This window comes from Micropterus dolomieu, linkage group LG12, assembly GCF_021292245.1.
Source record: "Micropterus dolomieu isolate WLL.071019.BEF.003 ecotype Adirondacks linkage group LG12, ASM2129224v1, whole genome shotgun sequence".
Lineage (NCBI taxonomy): Eukaryota > Metazoa > Chordata > Actinopteri > Centrarchiformes > Centrarchidae > Micropterus > Micropterus dolomieu.
The window spans coordinates 23,064,000-23,085,998 of NC_060161.1; the positions used below are offsets into that span (position 1 = coordinate 23,064,000).

At 39.9% G+C, this 21,999-nt stretch overlaps 3 protein-coding genes across 7 annotated transcripts; 2 read left to right on the plus strand and 1 right to left on the minus strand.

The window, feature by feature from the left end:
• The first annotated feature begins 2,225 nt into the window (after window positions 1-2,225).
• Window positions 2,226-6,524, plus strand: msmp1 (microseminoprotein, prostate associated 1). Of its 2 annotated transcripts, XM_046065798.1 has the most exons (4): window positions 2,226-2,452; window positions 4,381-4,747; window positions 4,856-4,964; window positions 5,769-6,524. In XM_046065798.1, exons 2-4 carry the CDS (start codon window positions 4,639-4,641, stop codon window positions 5,938-5,940), a joined length of 390 nt encoding a protein of 129 aa, XP_045921754.1. In that variant the 5' UTR covers window positions 2,226-2,452; window positions 4,381-4,638; the 3' UTR covers window positions 5,941-6,524. The 2 variants fall into 2 exon arrangements, with proteins under 2 accessions (XP_045921754.1, XP_045921753.1); XM_046065797.1 differs by lacking the exon at window positions 2,226-2,452 and having other exon boundaries at window positions 4,088-4,747.
• A 39-nt stretch (window positions 6,525-6,563) lies between these two features.
• Window positions 6,564-21,995, minus strand: rgp1 (GP1 homolog, RAB6A GEF complex partner 1). Of its 4 annotated transcripts, none has more exons than XM_046065785.1 (9): window positions 21,834-21,995; window positions 11,418-11,533; window positions 10,615-10,748; window positions 10,204-10,287; window positions 9,781-9,930; window positions 9,254-9,400; window positions 8,616-8,743; window positions 8,008-8,185; window positions 6,564-7,238 (listed from the first exon to the last, which is right to left on the minus strand). In XM_046065785.1, the coding sequence occupies exons 2-9, from the start codon at window positions 11,531-11,533 to the stop codon at window positions 7,015-7,017; spliced, it is 1,161 nt and encodes a 386-aa protein (XP_045921741.1). In that variant the 5' UTR covers window positions 21,834-21,995; the 3' UTR covers window positions 6,564-7,014. The 4 variants fall into 4 exon arrangements, with proteins under 4 accessions (XP_045921741.1, XP_045921740.1, XP_045921742.1 ...); XM_046065784.1 differs by lacking the exon at window positions 21,834-21,995 and adding an exon at window positions 11,754-12,096; XM_046065786.1 differs by lacking the exon at window positions 21,834-21,995 and adding an exon at window positions 11,677-11,715.
• Window positions 11,302-21,999, plus strand: gba2 (glucosidase, beta (bile acid) 2). The gene is made up of 8 exons (XM_046063955.1): window positions 11,302-11,437; window positions 13,027-13,779; window positions 17,744-17,835; window positions 18,584-18,699; window positions 19,481-19,699; window positions 21,014-21,253; window positions 21,475-21,577; window positions 21,842-21,999. The coding sequence occupies exons 2-8, from the start codon at window positions 13,586-13,588 to the stop codon at window positions 21,997-21,999; spliced, it is 1,122 nt and encodes a 373-aa protein (XP_045919911.1). The 5' UTR covers window positions 11,302-11,437; window positions 13,027-13,585.

The following is a 21,999-nucleotide window of genomic DNA, read 5'->3' on the forward strand; positions in this document are numbered from 1 at the left end:
TGCGATAGGATTGACGAAAGTGAGAAGGTGATCGTTGTATCGTGTTTTGATTTTTCGAGCCTGATGGGACCAAGCAGGAAGTGGAAAAGAGGCGGGGTTTACAGCATGCTTGTTAAAAGCAAGGCACTTAAATTGAGAATACTCTTTGTTAAAAGTAAACTTTATATATTCATGATTAGATGCACAGTCTAACCAGAGTGTCATGCTGACTAAAATTTATTCTGGCAATTAGAAATATTACTATAGGCCTATATGACAATAATATAGTATATGCATGTTTTGCACTAATAGGAATACTATATTTGTGGTAACGTGACCTTAGATTTAATATAGCTATTTAAAAAATGTTTATCCTGTTCTTAATGTATTTTGTGGACTGTTGCCAGAGCCATAACAAATGTTAATTGTAGAACATTTTTGCCCATTTGATGAAACAATCCCTAATCAAGGGTCACTTACTGTTTTTTCCCCTGGGGCTTTTAACAGTATCACACAGTCTTCTTTGGCATATTGAGTTTTTTTGTTTTTTAAATCTTTATATACAGAACAGAATACAAATATATAGAGAAATAATTTTGCCAGAAGTGGTCTATATTGTTATATACTATATAATTAATACATTTATTATAAATTACTTATTTTCTTTTCTTTGACTTTTATAAAAGCAAAATACCACATTCTCCCACATCAGTGCAAAATCTCTGTAAATGTGGTCAATGATGAATCTGCTGAAGTTTTGCCAGAATTTTCAGGTGTGTAAACAATGCCAAAAGAAGTGCAAAACACTGGCAGATTGAGTTTGCTTGCTGGTTTTAATGGAGATCAAGGGGCTTTGACAGTATGAAATCAACTACTGAGCTTCCATGTCAAAAGATCAATCTGCTTGTGAAGACCATGAGATACTTTTTAAAGTCCTGGAAAAATCTAGTAAGCTGACCTTGAGGTCCTGTGTTAATGATGATGATGCAGAGGTAATTTATGCTCTAATGTAAAAGGTTTTCTCTCACCACTGCTAGATATATTTGCTGGAGTCTATTATGAGTCCTTCTGAGGTAAGAACTGTTTATTTTTCCAAGTTTATAAAGTAAAATTGATCTTTCTATTTCACAGTTTATAACTTTTCTATATCCATATTGATTTTGTCCATACATTCATGGGGTAAATAATTGTTTACAATTCTTGTGAAGTAATGTAGTTGTATAAACATTACAACAATAATATATATATATATATGTATATATAATAGTAAGGATAGCAACATTACATATATAAAACCTGTTAGAGTTCACATAATTTATTGTTTTTTTTTTAATTTTATTTCTTTATTTTGTGGTGATGTTGTTAGAGCCCTCGCATATGATGTTTGCAAAGCAACATTGTTTTTGCTGCAGCTGTACATTTGGTGTTTTATAGGTCCAAATCAGATGGGACTTTCTGTATTCTGCAATTTATTAATGGGCAATTAATACTTCTACTAATAACAAATCATATATGTTTATGGTATCAGAGAGATACAATACCCTTTCTCTACTAAAATGAAAGAAAGACAGTGTGGATAAAATGATGCACAACATTTAAGGTAATGTGAAACTATAGTTAGGCGTGCTCTTGAAAATTGCATTGTATGTTTATTTGTGATTCATTCTTTGCTGCAATGAACACACAGAAACATGTAAATTAATTATGTCAAAGCAAATACATTCTGTAACATTTTTACAGAATGACTTTAATAGCCTCTTAGGGTTCAGTTTGTTAAGTTGGAAGATTTACTATTAAGAAGTCCCAACAAACAGCAGTCCTCTTATTCAAGATAAAAGATACCAAACATGATGACAGCCCTTCGAACTTTCAAACAGAAAGTTCTCCCCAATAAAAGTGCACTTGCCACCAATGAAGTGCATATCCGTGAAGGACAACAGGCGTGTGACAGGAAAATCCTCATCTTTTGTTTTGGTGAGGTCCTCCCTTTTCATCAATGCTGACGACAACTGGTTGTCAAATCCGGGTGTGAACTCCTCGTCAGCGGATTGTAAGGGACACATACAAGAGGTCAGCACCACCCGAGTTGAACTTATGGAAGAACATCTGCCATTAAAACACGTTCCCTCCTCTGAAATAGCATCTGAATAATATCAGTAACATGTCTGTATAATGATTGTATTTATGACAACAGTATTGGAACTGCAACACGTCTTCATAAAAAACAAGGTACAGCTTGAGAGAGGCAACTGTGAGTCATCTGAATGAAGAAGCACTCCTGACTGATGAGGGAGACCTATCAACACTCTACCAGAGAAAAGGCCCGTAAAACACCATGTTATGAGGCCCCGGGGCCTCCTGTGAGAGAATTTTCCCCATGAACTCGCACCTTAGACTGCAGATAGCAAACAACTGGAAGAAGATGAGCTAATGTGTTGTTGGCCGAGGCAGAGATACTACGCTGCATTGTCAGGTCGGATCACATTTCATAAATTTGACTTTACTTTTTTTATGTACAGGCTAGAGCTAGAGGCTTTTTGGGGCTGATACTGAAATCAAGGGTTTACTGTATATTCTTGGCCAAATTATGTACACACACATATACAATATGTTCACACACAACAGTCTGTACACATACACTTATATGTATTGCTGCTGCAGGGACCTGCTGTAACCTCTGACCCTGTCTACCTCATATTAATGATGCCATTAACTCCAGTCTGTGACTTCATGGGGTCCCATCCAATCCCAAAGGACTAATGGACATGCGGAGTGTCAGGGAAGAAGAAATGTGTAAAGATCTATTAAACTATATATATTATATATTTAACCTCTTTAGACCAACTGATGTCAGGGAATCAATATTATCAGCCACAGTATTGGCTTAATTGCAAAGAAAAAAAAAGGGTAATTTAGAGAAAGGGTCACTATTACACAGTTTGATCAGAAGTAAATCAAAAGATCTTTTAAAAGAAAAGTTATTAAGGGTTTGTAAAAGCAATACGGAGGTAATGTGGCAGACGGTTTCTGGGCTCTGAGCTGCCAAGCAATCAACGGAGACTCCACTATGTTGTCCCGCCCATAGTGTAGCGTAGAAGTAGTCCAGCACGGGACGCCCCGCAAATAGGCAAACTGTGGTTTTTACACTTTGGTTTTTGGCTGAATTAACCAAAAGAGATATGATATTTTAATAAATGAGCTGTAGAGAGATGCTGGAAGGCATATTTTTCTAGCTTTGCACAGAGCAGGGCTAGCTGTCTACTCCTGTTTCCAGTCCAGTTTGTGCTAAGCTAAGCTAACTGGCAGCTAGCTCCAGTGTCATATCTACTGTACAAACACAAGAGTTTATTGATCTTATTATCTACTTCTGGGCATGAAGGTGAATGAGCTTATTTTGCAAAATGTTCAACTATTTTTTTAAGAATAAATTTCACAAAAAGTTCTTATCACAAGGTCCAAGAGCTTTCAGCAATGTCTCATATCAAAACATAAATTAAAGAGTGGCGAAACATCAAACGCAGATGCTTCTGTGCACCAGGGCTAACTGAATAATTTAGTGAGTATGAAAGTGATGTGAATAAAATGCTATGGCCATTACAGTCACCAGATGTCAACCCAGTTTCACACTTATGAAGAGTCTGGACCAACGTGTAAGACCATGCTCTACACCCACCATCACTATATAGCCAAATGAAACAATATAAACTTTCATTTTCAAATCTATTTAGTGATGTCTCTGATGTTACATGTCCTTTTGTTAGGTTTGGCTGTGTTTATCTATCTATCTATCTATCTATCTATATATCTGTCTGTCTGTCTGTCTATCTGTCTGTCTGTCTGTCTGTCTGTCACTGATGTTCATCCATCCAACAGTTCCACAGTCTTGGCAAGGAGCACTGAAGCTGTTCTGCAGGCTCCATACTGAGACACTTCAGGCTGGCTCACCATGAGCCGTCAGAGCAGATTCAGTGCTCCTGGTCATAGATTCGTACAATCCATCTGCTATAGGTGTTCAACTGGGGTCGTAGCATTTGATTTATATTATTTTCATCAAACCATGCAGTGACTCCTTTTATGGAAGCATCTGCTTATGATGTTTCTCCACTCATTTACATCCCTTTGAGTATTTGAAGTGACTTAATTGGATTTATTCATTCGATCAGTATGTGTTACTCACATCTCCAGTTTCTGGACAGCGACCTGGGCGACAAAAGTAAATGAGAGGTTCAATGGTGATGAATCATATTTGATAATTCCATCCCATCCCTCTTTCTCTCCCCTCTCCTCCTCCTCCTCTCCTTGGACGCCACCTCTCTCTCTCCCTGCCCTCCATCAAACCTCTCTCCTAATCTTCCCTCTCTTAGTCACCACATGGATGTGTCATTGTTTCTATCATTTTAGTGGTTCATGCCCGCTGAAGCGCAGCGAGGTGATCTCCGGAGTGCCAAAACAGCGCCAAGATACAAGATCCGTGTTCTCTTCACACACAAACCACCACCTCCTCATTCCCCAATGGATGGCACCGCCGACACCTTCTACAGCCAGGCCTGTGGGCCACATGACGGTGCTGACCACACCTCCACGCCACGGCCGTAAAGCCTCGGGATGTATAAATAAGGGAGCAAAGGGAGGCGAGGAAGCAGAGGCTGACCAGACCAGATGAAGATGGAACTCGCCGTGGTAAACTGGGTGCTTGCAGCTGCAGGGTTTCTTCTGTTGACCAGTGGTGGGTCTGCTGCACCCATGGAGTGCCACTTCAACTCCAGAGGTGAGATCCCATCCTTTAAAATCTCATAGAGCATCTGGACTATTTTTTAAAAAGAAAGAAAAGCAGCATGTTTCTGAGTTCATTCTTTACTGCCATGTGTTGTTCCAGCACTGTGTGTGTTCGAGGGGAGACAGTACTCACTGGGTGAGACCTGGATGGACAACGCTTGTATGCAGTGCACCTGTCTGCACCCTGTCGGCGTCGGTTGCTGCGAGACGTGAGTACACAAACAACCTGTGGGGTTTGGTGTCCAGATGCCCACAGTTACTGTCCTGCAGCTAGCTTCAGGGAGACTGAACAAAGTACTTAAAGTTACTTCATAGTGGTGGCTCTAAATTGTTGTCTTCAACATTTGTATTCAGGTTTTTTACTTTTTTTACTTTAAGCTAAGAGTCTTTTGCAAGTCCTGCATTCAAAGTTTTACTTTAGGTACCAATAGCAAATTGAACCAAAAAGTATCAAAGTAAAGTCATGATGCATTTTATTTTATTACTGATGTAAACAGCAGTTTAATGTTATTGCAGTGGAACAATTTGATACATTGTTATAATAATATATCACATTTTATACTAACATTTTAGAAAATATTATATAAGATGATCATATGCTTATATGTAAAATCCTGATGTGCAGTGTAACTATAATGTATAAGAGTATAAAATAACTTAAAATGGAAGTACTCATGTATGGTACAATTACCTCAAAACTCTACTTAAGTACAGCGCCTGAGTACATGTACATAGTTACTTTTCACCACTTGCATTAAGAGCTCGAGAACATTTAGTACACTTTTATTCAGGCCCTTTTCTTGAAAGTCAAGACTTGACTGTTTTGTAAGATCAACACCAAAGCCTGCAACCTCCGGTGATGGTTGTTTATTTTCATAAACATCACTTTGGCACTGCTGAACCAGCAAAAGAGTCAAACTGTGTTGGGAGTTTACAGTCCACATTACAAAGAAGGAAGCGGAGAGTTCAAGGAAAACCGTCTTCTTTTCTCCTTTACCTCAACAACTGTCCAGGGTGCATCGGCCGGTGGATTTCCCTGCGTGGTGTGAGGTGCGGGTGGAGCCAGTGACCTGCCAAGTGGTCCTGGTCCAGAGAGCTGACCCCCGCCTGCCCTGCTCCCCAGGTGAGGACATCAAGGACCCCAGCCACGGATCGCTTCAGCTGCAGCAACAGCTCGACGGGTAGAAACCCGCTCAGACCAGCGACTATCTGTTCAGTCTGTTTGCCTGTGAAACCAGTACCCACTCTAGTTAAATATCAGTAACCATTTTATACACATACTGTACGAATATAAAGCTTTAACAGCATCTGTACTTTTTGGATTGAGTAATCAATGAAGGAAATGTGAGTGAAATCTGTCTGTGAAACTATATTTAAGGAAAACTGCAGTATTTTCCAGCAGAGAACTTTTTGAGCATCAAATGGTGTAATCTGTTAACACGTTTGGGCATCAATCTTCTGTAGACAAAACATCATTTCCATTATGTGTTTGATATTAATTATAGTACGCAGTTTGTTATACAGGTGGTTTGGGGAGTTTTTCATGTTAAACATCCTGCACATCTAGACAGTTAGAGGCTTCTTTCTTCAATGTATTTGGGAAGATTATATTCAGCAAAATGCCAAATTTCTTTAACTAATCCAATAATGACTTTTTGTAAATATAAGCAAATAAATACGTACATTAATATATAAAAGGATTCTTGTTGAATTTGACCTGTTCTCTGCTGTAACTCAATTACCCTCCAAATAAAAATCCTGAGAAATGACTTTGTGAATTAATGAATGACTTCCTCACGGGTAATTTATCAAATTTAAATCACACTTTTAATTCATTTTTCTCTTGTAGTATTTACATCTCAGTACAACATTTGCTCAAGCTGAAAGAAAAACGGTTAAACAGTAAAAAATATATTGAATAATAAACAGTTTGAAATGAGAACAAGTGTGCGTCAAAAATTACACAAATACAGAAACGCACAGCAACCGCAGAGATAGTTTCACTTCAGGAGCTCATAGTTTGTAGATCTTTCAAAAAGGGAGCTGCATTTAGATGCGCATCAAAATTAATATGAAAAAGTCAAAACATCAGCTGCATACTTTACATATGGAATCCATCACTGGCTCTGAATATACAATAGACACAACGCTCCTTTGTTCCTGAAATGTGCACCTCTGTGTTAACATCTCTTATCTGGAAAGAAGTCTCTCCCTCTCCTCCTGATTCCTCACGTTCACAATCTTACACAGGCACAACAGTTAAATATTAATGCTGTTGGTCCCCGTAAAGTGGGACATGTAGGATGCCAAAGCCGGATTAGTGGGCAGGACTTTGATTGGCAGATCCCAGCTGAAGGTATCCACGTCGACATGCTCCGCCCCAGCCCAAACTGTGACCTCTGACTGGTTCTGCAGAACTGTGGGCGGTTCCATGGGCTCCCGGGCAGTGACGAATTCAAAGTGCAGGCGCCACCTCAGGATCACTGTACAAGCAGATGTGTGATAAACAAGTCTGACATTATCCTGCATATTATGGAGCTTGACACTCTAAATCAGTGGTTCTCAAAGTGGGGTCCCCAGCAAAAAGGCGAATAATTTATCTGTGTTATAATTCCATCCATATTTAACACAGTGAGTGAATGTATGACTATTATGGTCACAGGGTTCATACACTTTGTGGAATAACATCTAAAAGAAGAAATCCTTTCAGATGGGGGACCCTGGGACAAAATCTTATCAAATGGGGGTCAGTGGTCTAATTTGAGTCACTTTAATGTTAATGTGAAATGTTCTAAAATCGGGGGTTTTAAAGTCTAACAAAATGTTAATTACAGTGTGCAGTGTACCCATGGATGTTCGACTGTTCCTGGATTACTTTGAAACTGAAAAAAAAAAAATCTGTTCAAATTCAAGTTCTGGTAATGTAAGAATCATTTTTGCTCTGATTTCTAAGTGGATTTATGAACATTTATTCAGGATGGACATCAGAGATAATGATATCCTTGTGTAGTGTAAGTTACATTGAATCTAAAAATATGTGTATGTATACTAGTGGTAAAAAAGTGCACAGGGTACCTTCATCTAAAGTTGGACATGCGGAACAAATTTGCCTCTGATATTTGCGTGTGTAAATTGTTCCATATTAGACGTGTGAATGATTTCTGTTAACACTCTAACAGCTGCCCAGCACGTCAAAGCAATCCAAAACATATAAAAGGACAAAAGGACAGAAAAAACCTTCTGTTGACTGACCTATGTCTGTGCTGAAACCCGGGGTGACGTTGAGGGGGATGGGGAGAGAGAAGTGGCTGGAGGCGGTGTGGAGGCACGACTCCAGGTGTCGTCCGTGTCCAGTCACACTGACAGCCTGTCCGGGACGCCGCTGGTACTGCTGCTGGATCTCCTCCTCATTCTGAAGACTCACTGAATACTGAAAACAGAATCAGAAAGCTTTATTGTCATTGAACATAGTACAACAAGATTTGAGTGCAGCTCCCCTCAATGTACATAGATAAGATAAAAAGACATGCGGGTAATAATAAATAATTGACAGAAATTCACATAAATGGTTAAAAACTGGAATCAGCAGGAGTAAAGGATATTGCACAGTCCACGTATCAAAACAAATATTGCACAGTTAATATAATATATAATAATAAACTCTAAAAATATTGCACAAATTCCAGTGGCCATCATAGAACTCAGCCATGACACTGAGTACTGTTCATTGTTTTTGACAGTTAAGTTCTTTTATGGCTTGTGGAAAGTAACACACACACATACACACAGGATGTCATAATTTACACTTGGATTAAAGAGGAAAAACTAATGTTGGACAAAAACAACAAAGACAAACACACCTGCAAGCAGGGAATGTCTCCCTCTGAGAAGTTGAATGTGCCGATGATGTCCTCCCCGAGTCTGTAAACGGTCTTGAAGATGCAGAACTTTGCTACTTTCCCACGCACATTGGTGATATTAAACATGTCTGGACAAAACAAAGAAACACGGGTCAAATGTGGACTTCCAACTAAAAAAAGAGTGGAAATTATAATCCAGAAAACAGTAAAACTAGTCCAACAGTACTAGTATTATTTAAGAGTTATAGAGCATTTGCTTAACTTCTGTAGTTTACATTTCTGTATAAAATTACTTTTTTTTTTTTTTTTTTTTTACTTTTGTCATCCATTTGAGTACATGTTCATATGATATGTCTACATGACAAATCTAGCTTCAATTAGCTGCTCTATTGGTTAACAAAGGCAAACCTATTGATGACATGGATGCAACAATTAAGCTTGTGAGGAAATACAGTTTTATTTGTTGCAATAAACTTCATGTGGATGGAAGAGTGTACAATTTCACACAATAAAATTGTAATAATAATAATTTTGACAAAAGCAGAATTGCATTGTGTTTTAAAAAAAAGCAACTAGAGTGAGATAATCCTATGCTTTAAACTGCTGCAAAGACCAGAAAGACAGAGAATGCAACTCACGGGGGCAGCGTCTTGAGGTGGTGACCATCAGCATGTCCAGTGCTCTCTCCAAAGGCCGAGCATCCCTGCGGCTCGCTTCCTCTTCCTCCAGGAACGGGTTAGAGGGGGAAACCTCCTCATCCTGGGGAAATGGAGGCTCTGGCATTCCTACAGGACGTCACAAAAACGTGACTCTAATTTTTGAACTTCTATTTTCTAAGCAAAAACACTAACTAAACTGTCTTTATATCCACAGTCCAAAGAGAAAATCACAAAATAAACTGGTCTCCTTCCACTAACAACAAAAACATTTCTAGGGTGTTGCCTGCTTAAGTGGCTAGAAGAAAACTTAATATTCACATCAATTTTTCCAGCATTTATCTGATTGTTGCTCTCGTTTTCCTCATTGTGTTCTTCATCATGTTAAAGCAGAAATAAACATTTTACCACTTTAGTGGTTTCAAACTGACACACTTCATTAACACCGGAAGCTTTGCAGTGCTAAAAAATAAACACAACTGAAACTAAGTAGTGAAAATTCATCTAACCTTGCAGAACCAGGACTCTGAAGGGAACTCGAAGTAGTTTGATAGGAGAGTTGACTCTCTGGCAGCCGATGGTCAGTTTGTAGACGTACTTCACCGCCTGACCTCGGAAACTAGGAGGACCATCTATGGGCACGATTTCACTGTATGAATCTGTGGGAGAATGAGTGTCAGACTGTTTCAAACAAACAAATGTTATTTATAAATGTTGCATGGCCATTTGGGAAACAATACTAGACAGGAAACATTTAAAATCATTGTAATGTAAAGGTGTTGTCATTTAGACAAGCAAACACTGTGGTTTTCATTTCCTTTTTAAAGTTGTTTCAGTAGGTCACAGTTTTATCCACACATTAAGAGTAGATTTCACTTATACTTTGAATTTTTATGGATCTAAACTTTACATTCACATATGTACACACATACAGGTTTTGCTTTCCCCGGGGTCCAGGCGCAGGTCACAAAATAATATCTTAGGTGGTGTGTCCAGCACACACTGCCCTCGCTCTCCTGTAGAAGAAAGGATTAGTGTTAAGGAGGTTCGAGGCATATCACACATAAGGCTATTATAACAAAGCTAATAATATCCATAACCTCTTACATTTTTGTCTGAAGACATGTTGTATTGTGATTTGTTTATCTAAAAACATAAATACTTCATGTAAATGTACTTTTGTTTTGCTTTATTTGTCAGGACAGTTGTGAGAGACAGGAAAGGCAGGGAATAGAAAGGGGATGACATGCAGCAAATGGCCTCCAGCTCAGCCTCAACACGCTGTTTATACAGCAGTGATTTTCATTTCTGCTAATCGCAGATCTTTTCCTGCGCTCACTAACCTCTGCTTGGAATAAGCACAGTGTCGCTCTCAGCCTGGACATCCTGTTTGTTGCCCTGGGCCGGTAGAGCCACTCTGCTTTCACTGGCATGAAACTGGCAGTGGATCTGAGCACTGGCCCATGCCAGCATCTCACTGAGTCAGAAAAAAAGGGTTACGCAAGAACATTTACAGAGTGATTGGTTGATTGATTTAAGTGTGATGCATCAGTAAATGGTAAGAGGCCATAGACAACAACCAAGTTGATTGTGTAAAACAAATGATGTACAGATGCACAAATTCTAAAAGGAAACATTTGAAACGGTCCCATATACATAGCAGAAATGTTCTGGTATGAAATGTACAGTTTAATCAGTCTAGCCACCACAAAAGCCAGCATAACATATCAATACAGACAACTAAAGCATATCAGGATTCTTTGACAGATCTTTTCCCCAAATAGTGGATTCCTCAGATCTTTGTACTTCATAATCAACAATACTAAGATCACAGAAAAATAAAATAAATACTGTGTTTCAGGGATACCTTAATATTTATTTGGCAATTGGCAGTCGTAAGGTACCAGTCTTGTTTGAGCACACTAAGGCCTTTGGCTTCTTCTTATATTTAATATATGGTTCTGTGTGGTAATCTTAGCTTATTCAAGATATCCTCCTTCAAGTGTTTCCTTTCAAATAGTTTGTTTGTTTTGGCAATGTTTATAGTAACGTTACACTACAGAGACAGAAAGTGGCATCTTCATGTCTATGTTCTGGTCTATGATCGGTGAAGAACTGGTGTCAGGAGCTAAATCGTAGCTGTTACCTGCTGGCAGATGTGGAGAGGTGAGACATCGGGTTGGTGAATGTTATGAGACACTCCATGAGCTCGCCGGCGAGAAACACGGGACCTCGGGCCATGGAGGCCACCACCTCGATCATCTGTAACGTTAGAAAACCACAGTGCCACGTTACTACATTAAATAACCGATTACTAACACGCAGAACAAAATGCACCGACACACTTTGTTTCATTACTCCTGCAAGATAATACTAATTAAAGTTACAGTTCTGCATAAACATACCGCTACAGGCCGCTCAAGACAGAAGTTGACTTGTTTGGTTCTGCCTGCTAATGGCTGCTGTTTTAACTTACACATACCTTGGCTTTTGACGATACAGCAGCAACACAATTACGTCGTCTTATCCAAAGGCGCACATGAATTTACTTCTCAAATAAAACAGAAGTAGGCATATCTTATTTAGTTAGCTAGCATTACAGCTAAAGGTAAACAAAAAAATGTATTTGTGACTTAGCATATCTGCTGCTGTACGACCAATCACGAACAAGGGGAATGAAAAAACTTCTAAAGAATAAAAGCATATATCATAAAAAATAAAATTTCCTTTAGTATATGTTCTGTTTAATGTCCTGCAGGCATCGCAATCTTAATTAAACATATGTTTTTAAAGAATAAAGCGTGAGAGAAGAATCTCGGTAAAGTTTTTGGCTGGCCATTTAGAAAGACGTAACGTAGCACACTCAAACGAGAGGTGGGCTGTTGCCATGGTAACTGGTAGGGAGGGAGGAGTTAAGTTTAATATTTACAAAAAAACTGACGCACGTTAACACCACGTACTCTACTGACGTAGTAGCCCCTTTTGTCAAACTTTTATAACTTGTGTGCTTATCAAAATGTGCCGACGGCGGCTTCCAACTAGAGTGGAAATGAATAAATGGGATTAATTTAATCCCCCCCCCTTTACTGCAAATGGTACGGTCGCAGCAGCAGCAGCAGCAGCAGCAGATTGACAACTTTTTATCCCTGAGTCAGGCTTTAAAGGCATCATTTACATTCAGGCAGTTTACTGAATTTGACGCCATTAAACTCGAACAACAATTAGCTACTCTTATTTTACTTAAAGTCGCTAGGTTTGTAGCTTTGCTTTGGTTTTATATCTACTAATTGTGTAAAAGCAGGTGGTATTAGGCAGCCTGACATACATTGTTACCTGAGAGACATAGATGAGGGCTAAACGTTTTTTTAAAATCAGTAACAAATGTTAAAAATTTCCATATTGAGCGCCGGGCTAGCAGCAGCTACAGGGGTTTGGCAGAGGTCGCTTTGGAGCAGCAGCAGCAGGATGACACTATCACTCCGGTATTAATAAATATGTATCTATTATTTTCTCTTGTGTATAGTTTAGCAAGTAAACGTAACCGCTGTCCCGTGTCTTTCCAGTGAATGTGGTTTTAGCTAGAGTTACACAATGAATGTTCAAAGTGGTCTAATGTGATCAGTTTGCGGCTTTGCAGCTAACGTTAACCACCGGTGACTGAGATGCTTGCTCGATGTCGGCCCTCTTACATATACGCCAGATAAATGTCGCCACTTTTTAACGATCTCGTTTTATCCCGTTTGATCTCATTGCAGGTATCCCCTCTAAATGACTGAGATCGGCAACCTCAATGCTTGTTGTTGCTCTTGAACTGTTAGCTGTCATCCATCCATCCATTGATCCAGCCACCGCTGCTGACAACGCAGCCACGTCCGGACTCAGCGCAAAGGGGGGGCTAGTCTGCTAGCTCTAAAAAAACAGGAATCGAGAGGGGGATCGTGAACCACACTGCTGCAAACAGTCCCAAAGGATATGAACTTCCTGAGATGTAACTTAGAGGCTAACTGCTCTTGTGGACAGTAAAAACCTTATAATGGTAGCAGCACCTCCTACCTGAAGGAACAATTGTTTACCCCTCAGTTCCTGTCCTACAGGAATTCAGAGCTAGCCAGTTGAGAACCGGTTTACCCCACATGAATGACTACTTAATACTGACTTTGCGTTACTTATCCACTCTGTAGCTGCCTCCTCTGTGGTTTTTGCCCCCACAAAGAACTACCTTTGTTGACAAAAGGTGGTGACAACTCCCTATTTGTAATCAGTTTTCCTGCTCACACTCACTGTCATCTCCCTATTGCTGGACATCCTGCTAAAATGACTGCAGAGTGGGGTGAGAAATCCTCAGCGGACCTCATGAGTAGGTATGTCTCCAAGGACATGGGATACAGAGTGCCCAAGGAGGGTTGGCGCATCTGTCTGGCACATGAGTTCAAAGAGAAGAGAAAGCCCTTCCAAGCAAAAGATGTCTCGCTGTCCAACGTCTTGGAGCATGTTGGCCTTGGAATCAGGTGAGATGTTCACTCTCTGGCTCTCCTCTTAATGTGCAAACAATACAGATGCACCCTGTTTACATGCAGTAGACTGTGAAGAGCTGATTCATACAGTGATTATGTTTATATATCACTTTTCAATGAATTTCCAGCCATTACGAGGATATGCAGATAAAGGAGAGACAAGGTCCACACCCAGTTTTCTCGTTTGTTATACAGACATCAAATATTTGCTCTGTGATCGATGAAATTCTCAACCAACAGATATTTGGCATTGAAAAATAAACATTGATTCAACAAAAGTAAATGTTATTCTTTTACTTTTTGAACACTCCGGTTTTCTCCTTTTGATGCCTGCAGTTATTAGTTCATAGCAACCTGTAGTCTACACCATTTAACCCATGCTTCCAAGGTACAGTATCTGGAGTGGCCAGAACGGAGGAACAGGTGTGAATTGAAACCCTGCAATGGCTAAAGAAAAAAAGGTGTCGCTGTGTTTATTTGTTTTGTGTCTGTGTGTACAGACAAGAGGAGCACCTTTAAACAGTCGATTAAGGGAGTGAAAGTTCCTTTTGCAATATGGTCTGCCACAAGTGCAGTTGATGGATAGTTCTTCGTGTTTCCTTGGTATTGTCTCACCAGCAAATTAGACCATTCACAAAGCGTTAAACAGTGTGTGAACTATGTCATAGCTTTCGGGGAGCTCACTTTTTCCCCCCTGGGACGGGGGAGGGGGGCAGACTGATTCTTACTACTGAATCATTAACCACTGCAAGCATGTAGGCCTGGGGCTGACTGTGAAAGTATCAGGCATGTTTGTCTTGTAGTAATAATAATAATAATAATAATAATAATAATTTCATATGTAACCATTTTGCTAAAATTAAGCTTCACACAACAGCTGTGGCTGTGTTTGCGACCTGACCTTTCTTTATCCTGTGGGAGGGAAGAATTTAGAAAGTTGCGTGATGCTGTGGAGAGCCCCCAGTTGCAGTAGTTCATGGATCATGTGTGATATTCATCCAGCCAGAGGGAACGATCGCGAAACGTTCGCAGCACTATATACAGCACAGCTCTCAACACCTATTTAACCGGTGGCATTTGTTTTTCTAACAACCTTGCAAAGATGCAAAGTAGTGTTGTAGTCAAGACCGCCCAAACCGAGACCAAGTCAAGACCAGAGTTTACCGAGACAAGACCAAGACTTTTGGGGGCTGAGACCAAGTTGAGACCAAAACCGGGGGAGGGCAAGAACGTGTCAAGACCAAGACCAGTTCCCCACATTACATGACACACAATAAAATGTGGAAGGAGATCATAGGTGCTTCTCAAATTGATCTGAAAGATCCACATTCCCATAAAAAACACCCACATACAAACACTAAGAGCTGAAATCAACGTAAGCGTCTTTATTAAACACTCCTTTTCCATGCTTACCATAGCTTAACACAGCTGTTAATGGTTACAACATTTTTTAAATTAGGGTTATTGGTTGCATTTGAAGCAATAACTTTTACATCCAATCAAAGTAAGGATGTTAACAAATAAATCAGACAATGCAAAAGCAATTTATTGATATTCCCAAAGTTATGGTCTTGAAATAAAATCCTGAGTCCTCAATGTCCGAGACAAGACCAAGTACAAATGCAGTCGAGTCCAAGACGATACCAAGACCATCAAAAAGTGGTCTTACGACCGGTCTCGGTACATTCTGCAGCTTTAGTGGACTGTCGGGTGCACAGCCAGTAACACTTTCTCTCAGTGATCGTTTTGATCCTGAGAGCGTGGCTTTGCTGTGTGTCAGTCTGGTGTGACAGTCATCATCCGTCTGCCCATCGTCAGGTCTGCTCTTCAGTGATTTGGACTTGATGTATTTCTTGTTGACGATGAATGGTGTAGTTATTCTTTTTCCCCATGAGACACCTACAGTGCAATGTAATAATGTGCCTTTACCTTTACTAACATACCTCGTTTAAGATCAATATGAAATGTAAGTTCCTTTTATAGGTGAGAGCAAACAACAGTGAGGCATGTTATTTCTGTATAACCTGACAAAGTCCTCCGCTGAGATCTGAAAGTTCTCGGAAAACAGTTTAAACCACAAACTTGCTTCACTTTTCTTCAATCTGTTGCAATGTTGCTGTAAAACAAGCATACATGCAGTCTCAGCTAAGGCCAAAGCAAAGCTCTGTCATATTTCTCATCCAGGATGTCTCTCAGTAGGCTTAATCACCATGGAAACATTTGTTAATTATCGGTCGTGATAGTGATTCAAAATAACTATAATACTAAAATGTACCACAAGTGAAAAGCTTGCCTGTACAAGTAACCACTGTGCTGGAAAATGCGCCCACACTGCTAGAAAATAAACTGCACTGAAATATGCAAATTATCTATTTTTACAGTATTCTGTACCTAAACAAACAAGATAACTGTGGAATAATAAATTAATAAAATCTATTACAATTACGGTTTGAGCCACAAACCCCCCAAACACACTGACATGTCAACTGTACCCTACTCAACTGCCATTATAAATCACATCTGATTTGTTTTGCATCGGTCACTACATTAAGACCTAAATCTGCTTCACTGTAAATTTACATACTACCTGTATTCACCGAGCCGTATCAGGGTGAGGACCACTGTTTACATTCCAGCTGAGCTGCAGAATGTCAAGACCCTGACATTAGCGTAACCTGCCATGGCTTCAAATAACACGCTTTATCTCCTCCTGAGTGGAGCTGTATGGGCAGACAATTGTTGTGTCTCTGGACTAAGCTTTCCTGTGAAGTTATTGTTTGCAATACAGTGAGGCGCTGCATTTTTGCAGTTGCATGGGATCCTCACAACAAGTGGAATGCCCTTTGTGTCTGAAAATATTGATTATTTTAGTGTGTAAACAAGGCCATAATGCTTAGCACAAAGCAACGTCCCTCCCTGTTTTGACTTTTAATGATGCAGATGCTGTAGAGTCGACGAGCTATATTAATATAGTACTATAGGGACCTATTGCTAGACCAGGGTTACAGTATATTAATGCCACTTCATTTGAAATAAAGACCACATCCACTGACATCATAAAGACATTGTTTTTTCATGGCAAATGCCATATTTCTGAGCTATTTCAGCTATATTATGATCATTCTGTGAAATGGGACAAGGAGATCATTTATTGCGTCCTTAATCTGTTTTGCATTTTGCCTGGGTCCTCTAGAGACCCTTCAAGGACCAGGAGCCTTACCTGGGGTAAAAGCACAAAAGCTACTGTTTATCAACTAAAAGTTAATATGACGCAGGCTAAATGTAACGAGGGGCATTATTAGCACTGCAGCCTGCTGAAATACAACTCCTCAGCCGAGCAGCTTAATACTTTATTCGGCATATTAGCAGAAAATCTACCATGTCTCAGATCAGAGTTCAGAGCATAAACAGATTACTGTTACATTAACTGTGATCTTCTGAGCCTCTGACCGCAGGCTCCGGGAGCTGTTTGAAACCTTTTGTAACATAGCCTAATTAATATTTTACACTCCAACCCTGGAGTGATAGTAAGGGCTGCACAAAGTCACATGCATGCACACACATAGACTCAGATAAAATAGAGCTGCCACTTTGACTTCATTCCCCTCATCTTACACGTGCTTACTTCATGCAGTTGCACAATTCCCTCCGTGTGTGTGTGTGTGTGTGTGTGTTTGTGTATAAATTGTCCACAACAAGCAAGTCGAAAAAGCTTATGTTTGTGATGGTCATTTTAAAATGTATTAATCCTTTCATTAGCCTTTCCCACACATGACTGTAGTTAGGGTGCATGTTGCCGTTACATCTTGCTTAGTTGTGTTTTAACTGACTTTGTGTCTGAACATTTGTTGATTTCCCCACTTGTTTTCAGCCGCCTTCATTTCCTTTTCACACTTGCATCCTTTCACGTCTGACTGTAAAGAAATGTGTACTTAATGCTGTTTTTGTTTTCCTCTAGGTATCTAAAATGGTGGTACAAGAAGACCCAGGTAGAAAAGAAAGCTCCATTCATTGACATGTTTCGTGCCCAACCCCTGCGTCAAATATATGGTGAGTTCAGGTCTGAATTTGAGAGGGACAAGTGGTCTAACAAGGACATATTATTTAAATAAATAAATATTTTATATAAATATATTCCAGCGTAATTCTGATCAATAATGCTGTTTAATCGTGGACCAGACCCTAATTTTTGTTAAGGCCTTAAAAGCAATTTAAATGAACTGAATATGCATTTTGGGGTCAAAGCCTTACTAATATTAATATTGTAACATGATGGGTAAAATTTTGTAATGTCGGTGCTCTAATGGTGCCTTCAGACCAAAAGCAAAGCGAGCGTTCGGGGCGGTGAGTTTACATACAAAGTCAATGCAAAGATGCGTAGAGCCGCGATTTCCTGTCGGGGGCGGGGCCGGCGACGCGAAGGCATTCGCTTGACGCTGAGTCGTGATAGCCTGTCAATGTTGAGATTGTCCGTACGTCACCAATGGCTTCAGACCATTGTGTGGAGAAGGCCAGGCAAAGCGGGCGATTGAAAATTTGCTGTCCGGCGAAGAGCTGCTAAACTTAGGAGAGAGGAGTAGGGAGCAGCGCTCCAGCTTTTGGACAAAAACACCCGTAGTCGGACTTGATTATGCTCTAACAACTACGCCGTTTGCTCGTTGAGTGGATTAAATTTGCGTTAGGTCTGAATGCCGCATTACAAACACAAAGACGTTCCTCTCATATATTTTTATATTATCCATTAATCTGCTCACCCCCACACTGTTTCTCCAAGTTGACACTATAATCTAATTTGCAGGGGCTCCACTTGGCGGTATAGGAGGAGGAACCATCACGAGAGGTTGGCGGGGGGAATTCTGCAGATGGCAACTTAACCCTGGGATGTACCACTACAAAACTATGACAGCAAACCAGGTATACTGGATCTGAAATAAACTGAGACTCGTGTGAAAACATCCTACATCATAAAGAGCAACATAGTTAAACGATTATTATCTGGTTTTATATATTTTGGCCCCTTTACGTCCTGTGTTATTGCTGACTTCTTTGAATTGTCTTTTAACAAAGTCCAACTTTCCTTCTCCTACTCCCTGGTAAGCCACAATTTACTTTAGTGATAATACTCACTTATCTCTACACTTATGTGGGGCTACTTTAGGTGTCATAAAAACTTCAGCTGTAAGTTTATCACTATCTTGGTTTATAGGCTCTGTCCCTATTAAGTCCCCGCCAACTGCTGAAGAAAAAATAAACCTTTATAACACGGTTAATGGAGAATGGATATATTTTGTTCTTTGATGGTGGTATTTTCCTATTCGCATGAGTAACTGGGCAAGTGTAAACAATAAAACGTCTATCACATCTATTGTGGAGGAGATACCAGATTATTTACAGTGGCCTGACTAAACTATAATGAAGCGCATGTTGTGTTCTGAAAGGGTGTGACAGCAGATGCTCTCTTTGTCCCTGGAAAATACTGCTCTCTTGCCATTTCTCTCATCACTGTAGTGCTCTCCACATGAAAGCAAAACCAAAAGCAGTTTGCACATTCAACTTTAAGGAAGTTTAATCTTTAAAAAAAGTCAATTATACACTTATTAACTTGACTAATATCTCATGTCTCATCTCCTGCACATAAAGGATAAAAACCATCACTGTGTTCACATGTCATTTTACCTACTTTTCTTTTTCTTAGTTCACAGTGTGCTTGCGTCGCGGGGGCCAAACTGTTTACCAGCAGGTGCTATCTGTAGAGCGTCCTCCCACATTACAAGGCTGGAACTGGGGCTACTGCGGAGAGTATGCCTTCTATCATGCCTTGTACCCTCGCGCCTGGACAGTCTACCACCTGCCGGGACAGAATGTCACCTTAACCTGCAGACAGATTTCCCCAGTCATCCCCCACGACTACCAGGTAAGTTAGGCTTCCCTGGATGTCATAAAGTCCAAGAGAGGTCCGATACTTTTGTCAGACCTTTGCAGTTTCAACAGGCTTTGAATATTCTTTAAAATTTCAGGATTTGAGAAAATAAAACGCATCTGTATCAGTTTAAATGTCGTCTAATTTGCCACTGATAGGTTAATTTTTAAACTACTACTAAATATCCTTAATATGTATCTTTGTAGGGCTGGGTGATATGGCCAAAATTTTTTATAACATCCGGTATTGATAATTATCTTTACCTTACCTTTATATTATTTCTTTCAAGTTTAAAGGCAGATTTTTGCTCCTGAGTAAAAACTGAAGAAACCAGATGGTTAATTGTTTATGGTCAGAACAGACACTTAATGCCAAACAGTGGATCACATTTGTTATGTTGCTATTGAGGAAAATTATATGACAATAATTATCATTATTGTTTAATCGCCCAGCTCTGTATCTTGGTGACAAAGCTTTAAACATTCAAATCCAAGGCATCCGTATCAAGATTGTTATTTATGTTTAAAATGACGATTGGCCAAAATATTGTTATCAGACTTATTTGAAGCTCCTAAATAATGATATCGGTATCTGCCTAAAAAAATCCAGTATCAGTTGGGCTATAGTTGAGACATATAATTATGACACGTCATGGCTTGCCCTTAACAAATCAATTTCATTTGAACCCAAAAAATAAAAATGAAGTTGCTGAAAAGCATGCACGCTTTTTTAAAATAAACGGGGGAACCCCTGGACCATGATTAATGTTGAACCTGCTGTACATAACAGCTAATTGTTAGCCAAGCAATCAGATTAATAAGCTGTATCTTAATTACAGTACACTGATAATCCCTCAATTAAGAAAAAAAAGAATCCACACAAAGAAAACCTAATAAGAAGGTTAAAACTAATGCTCAGTGTCCAGACTCAAGGATCACTGTAAAAACAGTCTTTTCTCCTTTTTTTTTGGATGACTATTAATCCTTTCTCATGCTGACAATTCCACATGTGGATATTTAAAAAAACAAAACAACAAAAAATATAATTTTATTTTATTCTAACAAGCTCCTTGAATACTTTTATTTCTTTTTTTTTTTTTTGCAGTTGCGAGTAGAAGCTAAGTTAGTCATTTGGTTGCTTGGTGCCCAAAACATCACAAAAAGTTTTGGTGATACGGCACCTGATCGCTGCAGCACTGAAAAATATACGTGAGAAACACTCAGTTGTGTTAAAGACACATTTTAGATGTTGTATGTTGACATGGTGGTTCTACAAAACGTCTTCCACCACTTGTCTCCTTCCTCTAAGGACTCTAGTCTCCCAGTGGCAGTATTTGTGTGGGACATAGAGAACAAGAATGACTACGCTCTGGACGTCTCCATCATGTTCACCATGGTCAACGGGTCGGGACACAAGGACGACAAGAGCGGGGGACACTGGAATGAACCATTCCACCTGGAGAAGGAGGGGGAGGCGGTGTCTGGGGTCTTGCTACATCACTGTGCTACAGTGAACCCTTACACTCTGTGCATCGCAGCCCGAGAAAAGGTTTGATTGACACGCTTATGATTTTAGCAGCTTCAAGGTTTTTTGCAGTAGGTTGTAGGAAGCTGCACAAGCAGTTCCCAGGGAATAAACAGGATTTGTAACAATAGTCTCTGTTATCAAGAAGTAGATTTATAATAATCAGCTGGTTTTGAAATCTGTGGTGTTAATGAGCATTAGGTCTTAGATTTACTGAGCGTGTGTTTGTGTGCACATTTTAACAGCCTGACAGGGAGGTGAGCCACCAGACAGCATTCAGCCCAAAGGGAACCTGCAGCGGACTGTGGAGTGACCTCCTCAATGACGGACGACTGGATTCTCCTACAGGTCAGCATGCGGACGGATGAGACAGATTCGTAATGGAACAGATGTCTAAAGTCGTGGTTTACTTAACATGAAGCAGTAACATAATGAATAAAGTGGAATAAAAGAAAATGATGCACGGTAAAACACTAACAATATCAATATGTCACATGATGAGCATTAAACATTGTAAGCAGACCACCAAACCACTCGGTGCTTTTAAAGTAAGTTGTACCTGTGCTCACATCCCTTGGTGTCCTCCCCTCCCTCTCTGACTTACCTCTGCAGGATCCAGCCCACTGACGGCTAAGGGAGAGAAGGTGGCGGCAGCGTTGGCTGTGGGCTGCTCAGTGCTGGCTCAAAGTCATAACAGCCTGGAGTTCTGCCTAGCCTGGGACATGCCAAAAATCACCTTCGGCTCTAGGGAGAGGGAACACATCAGGTAA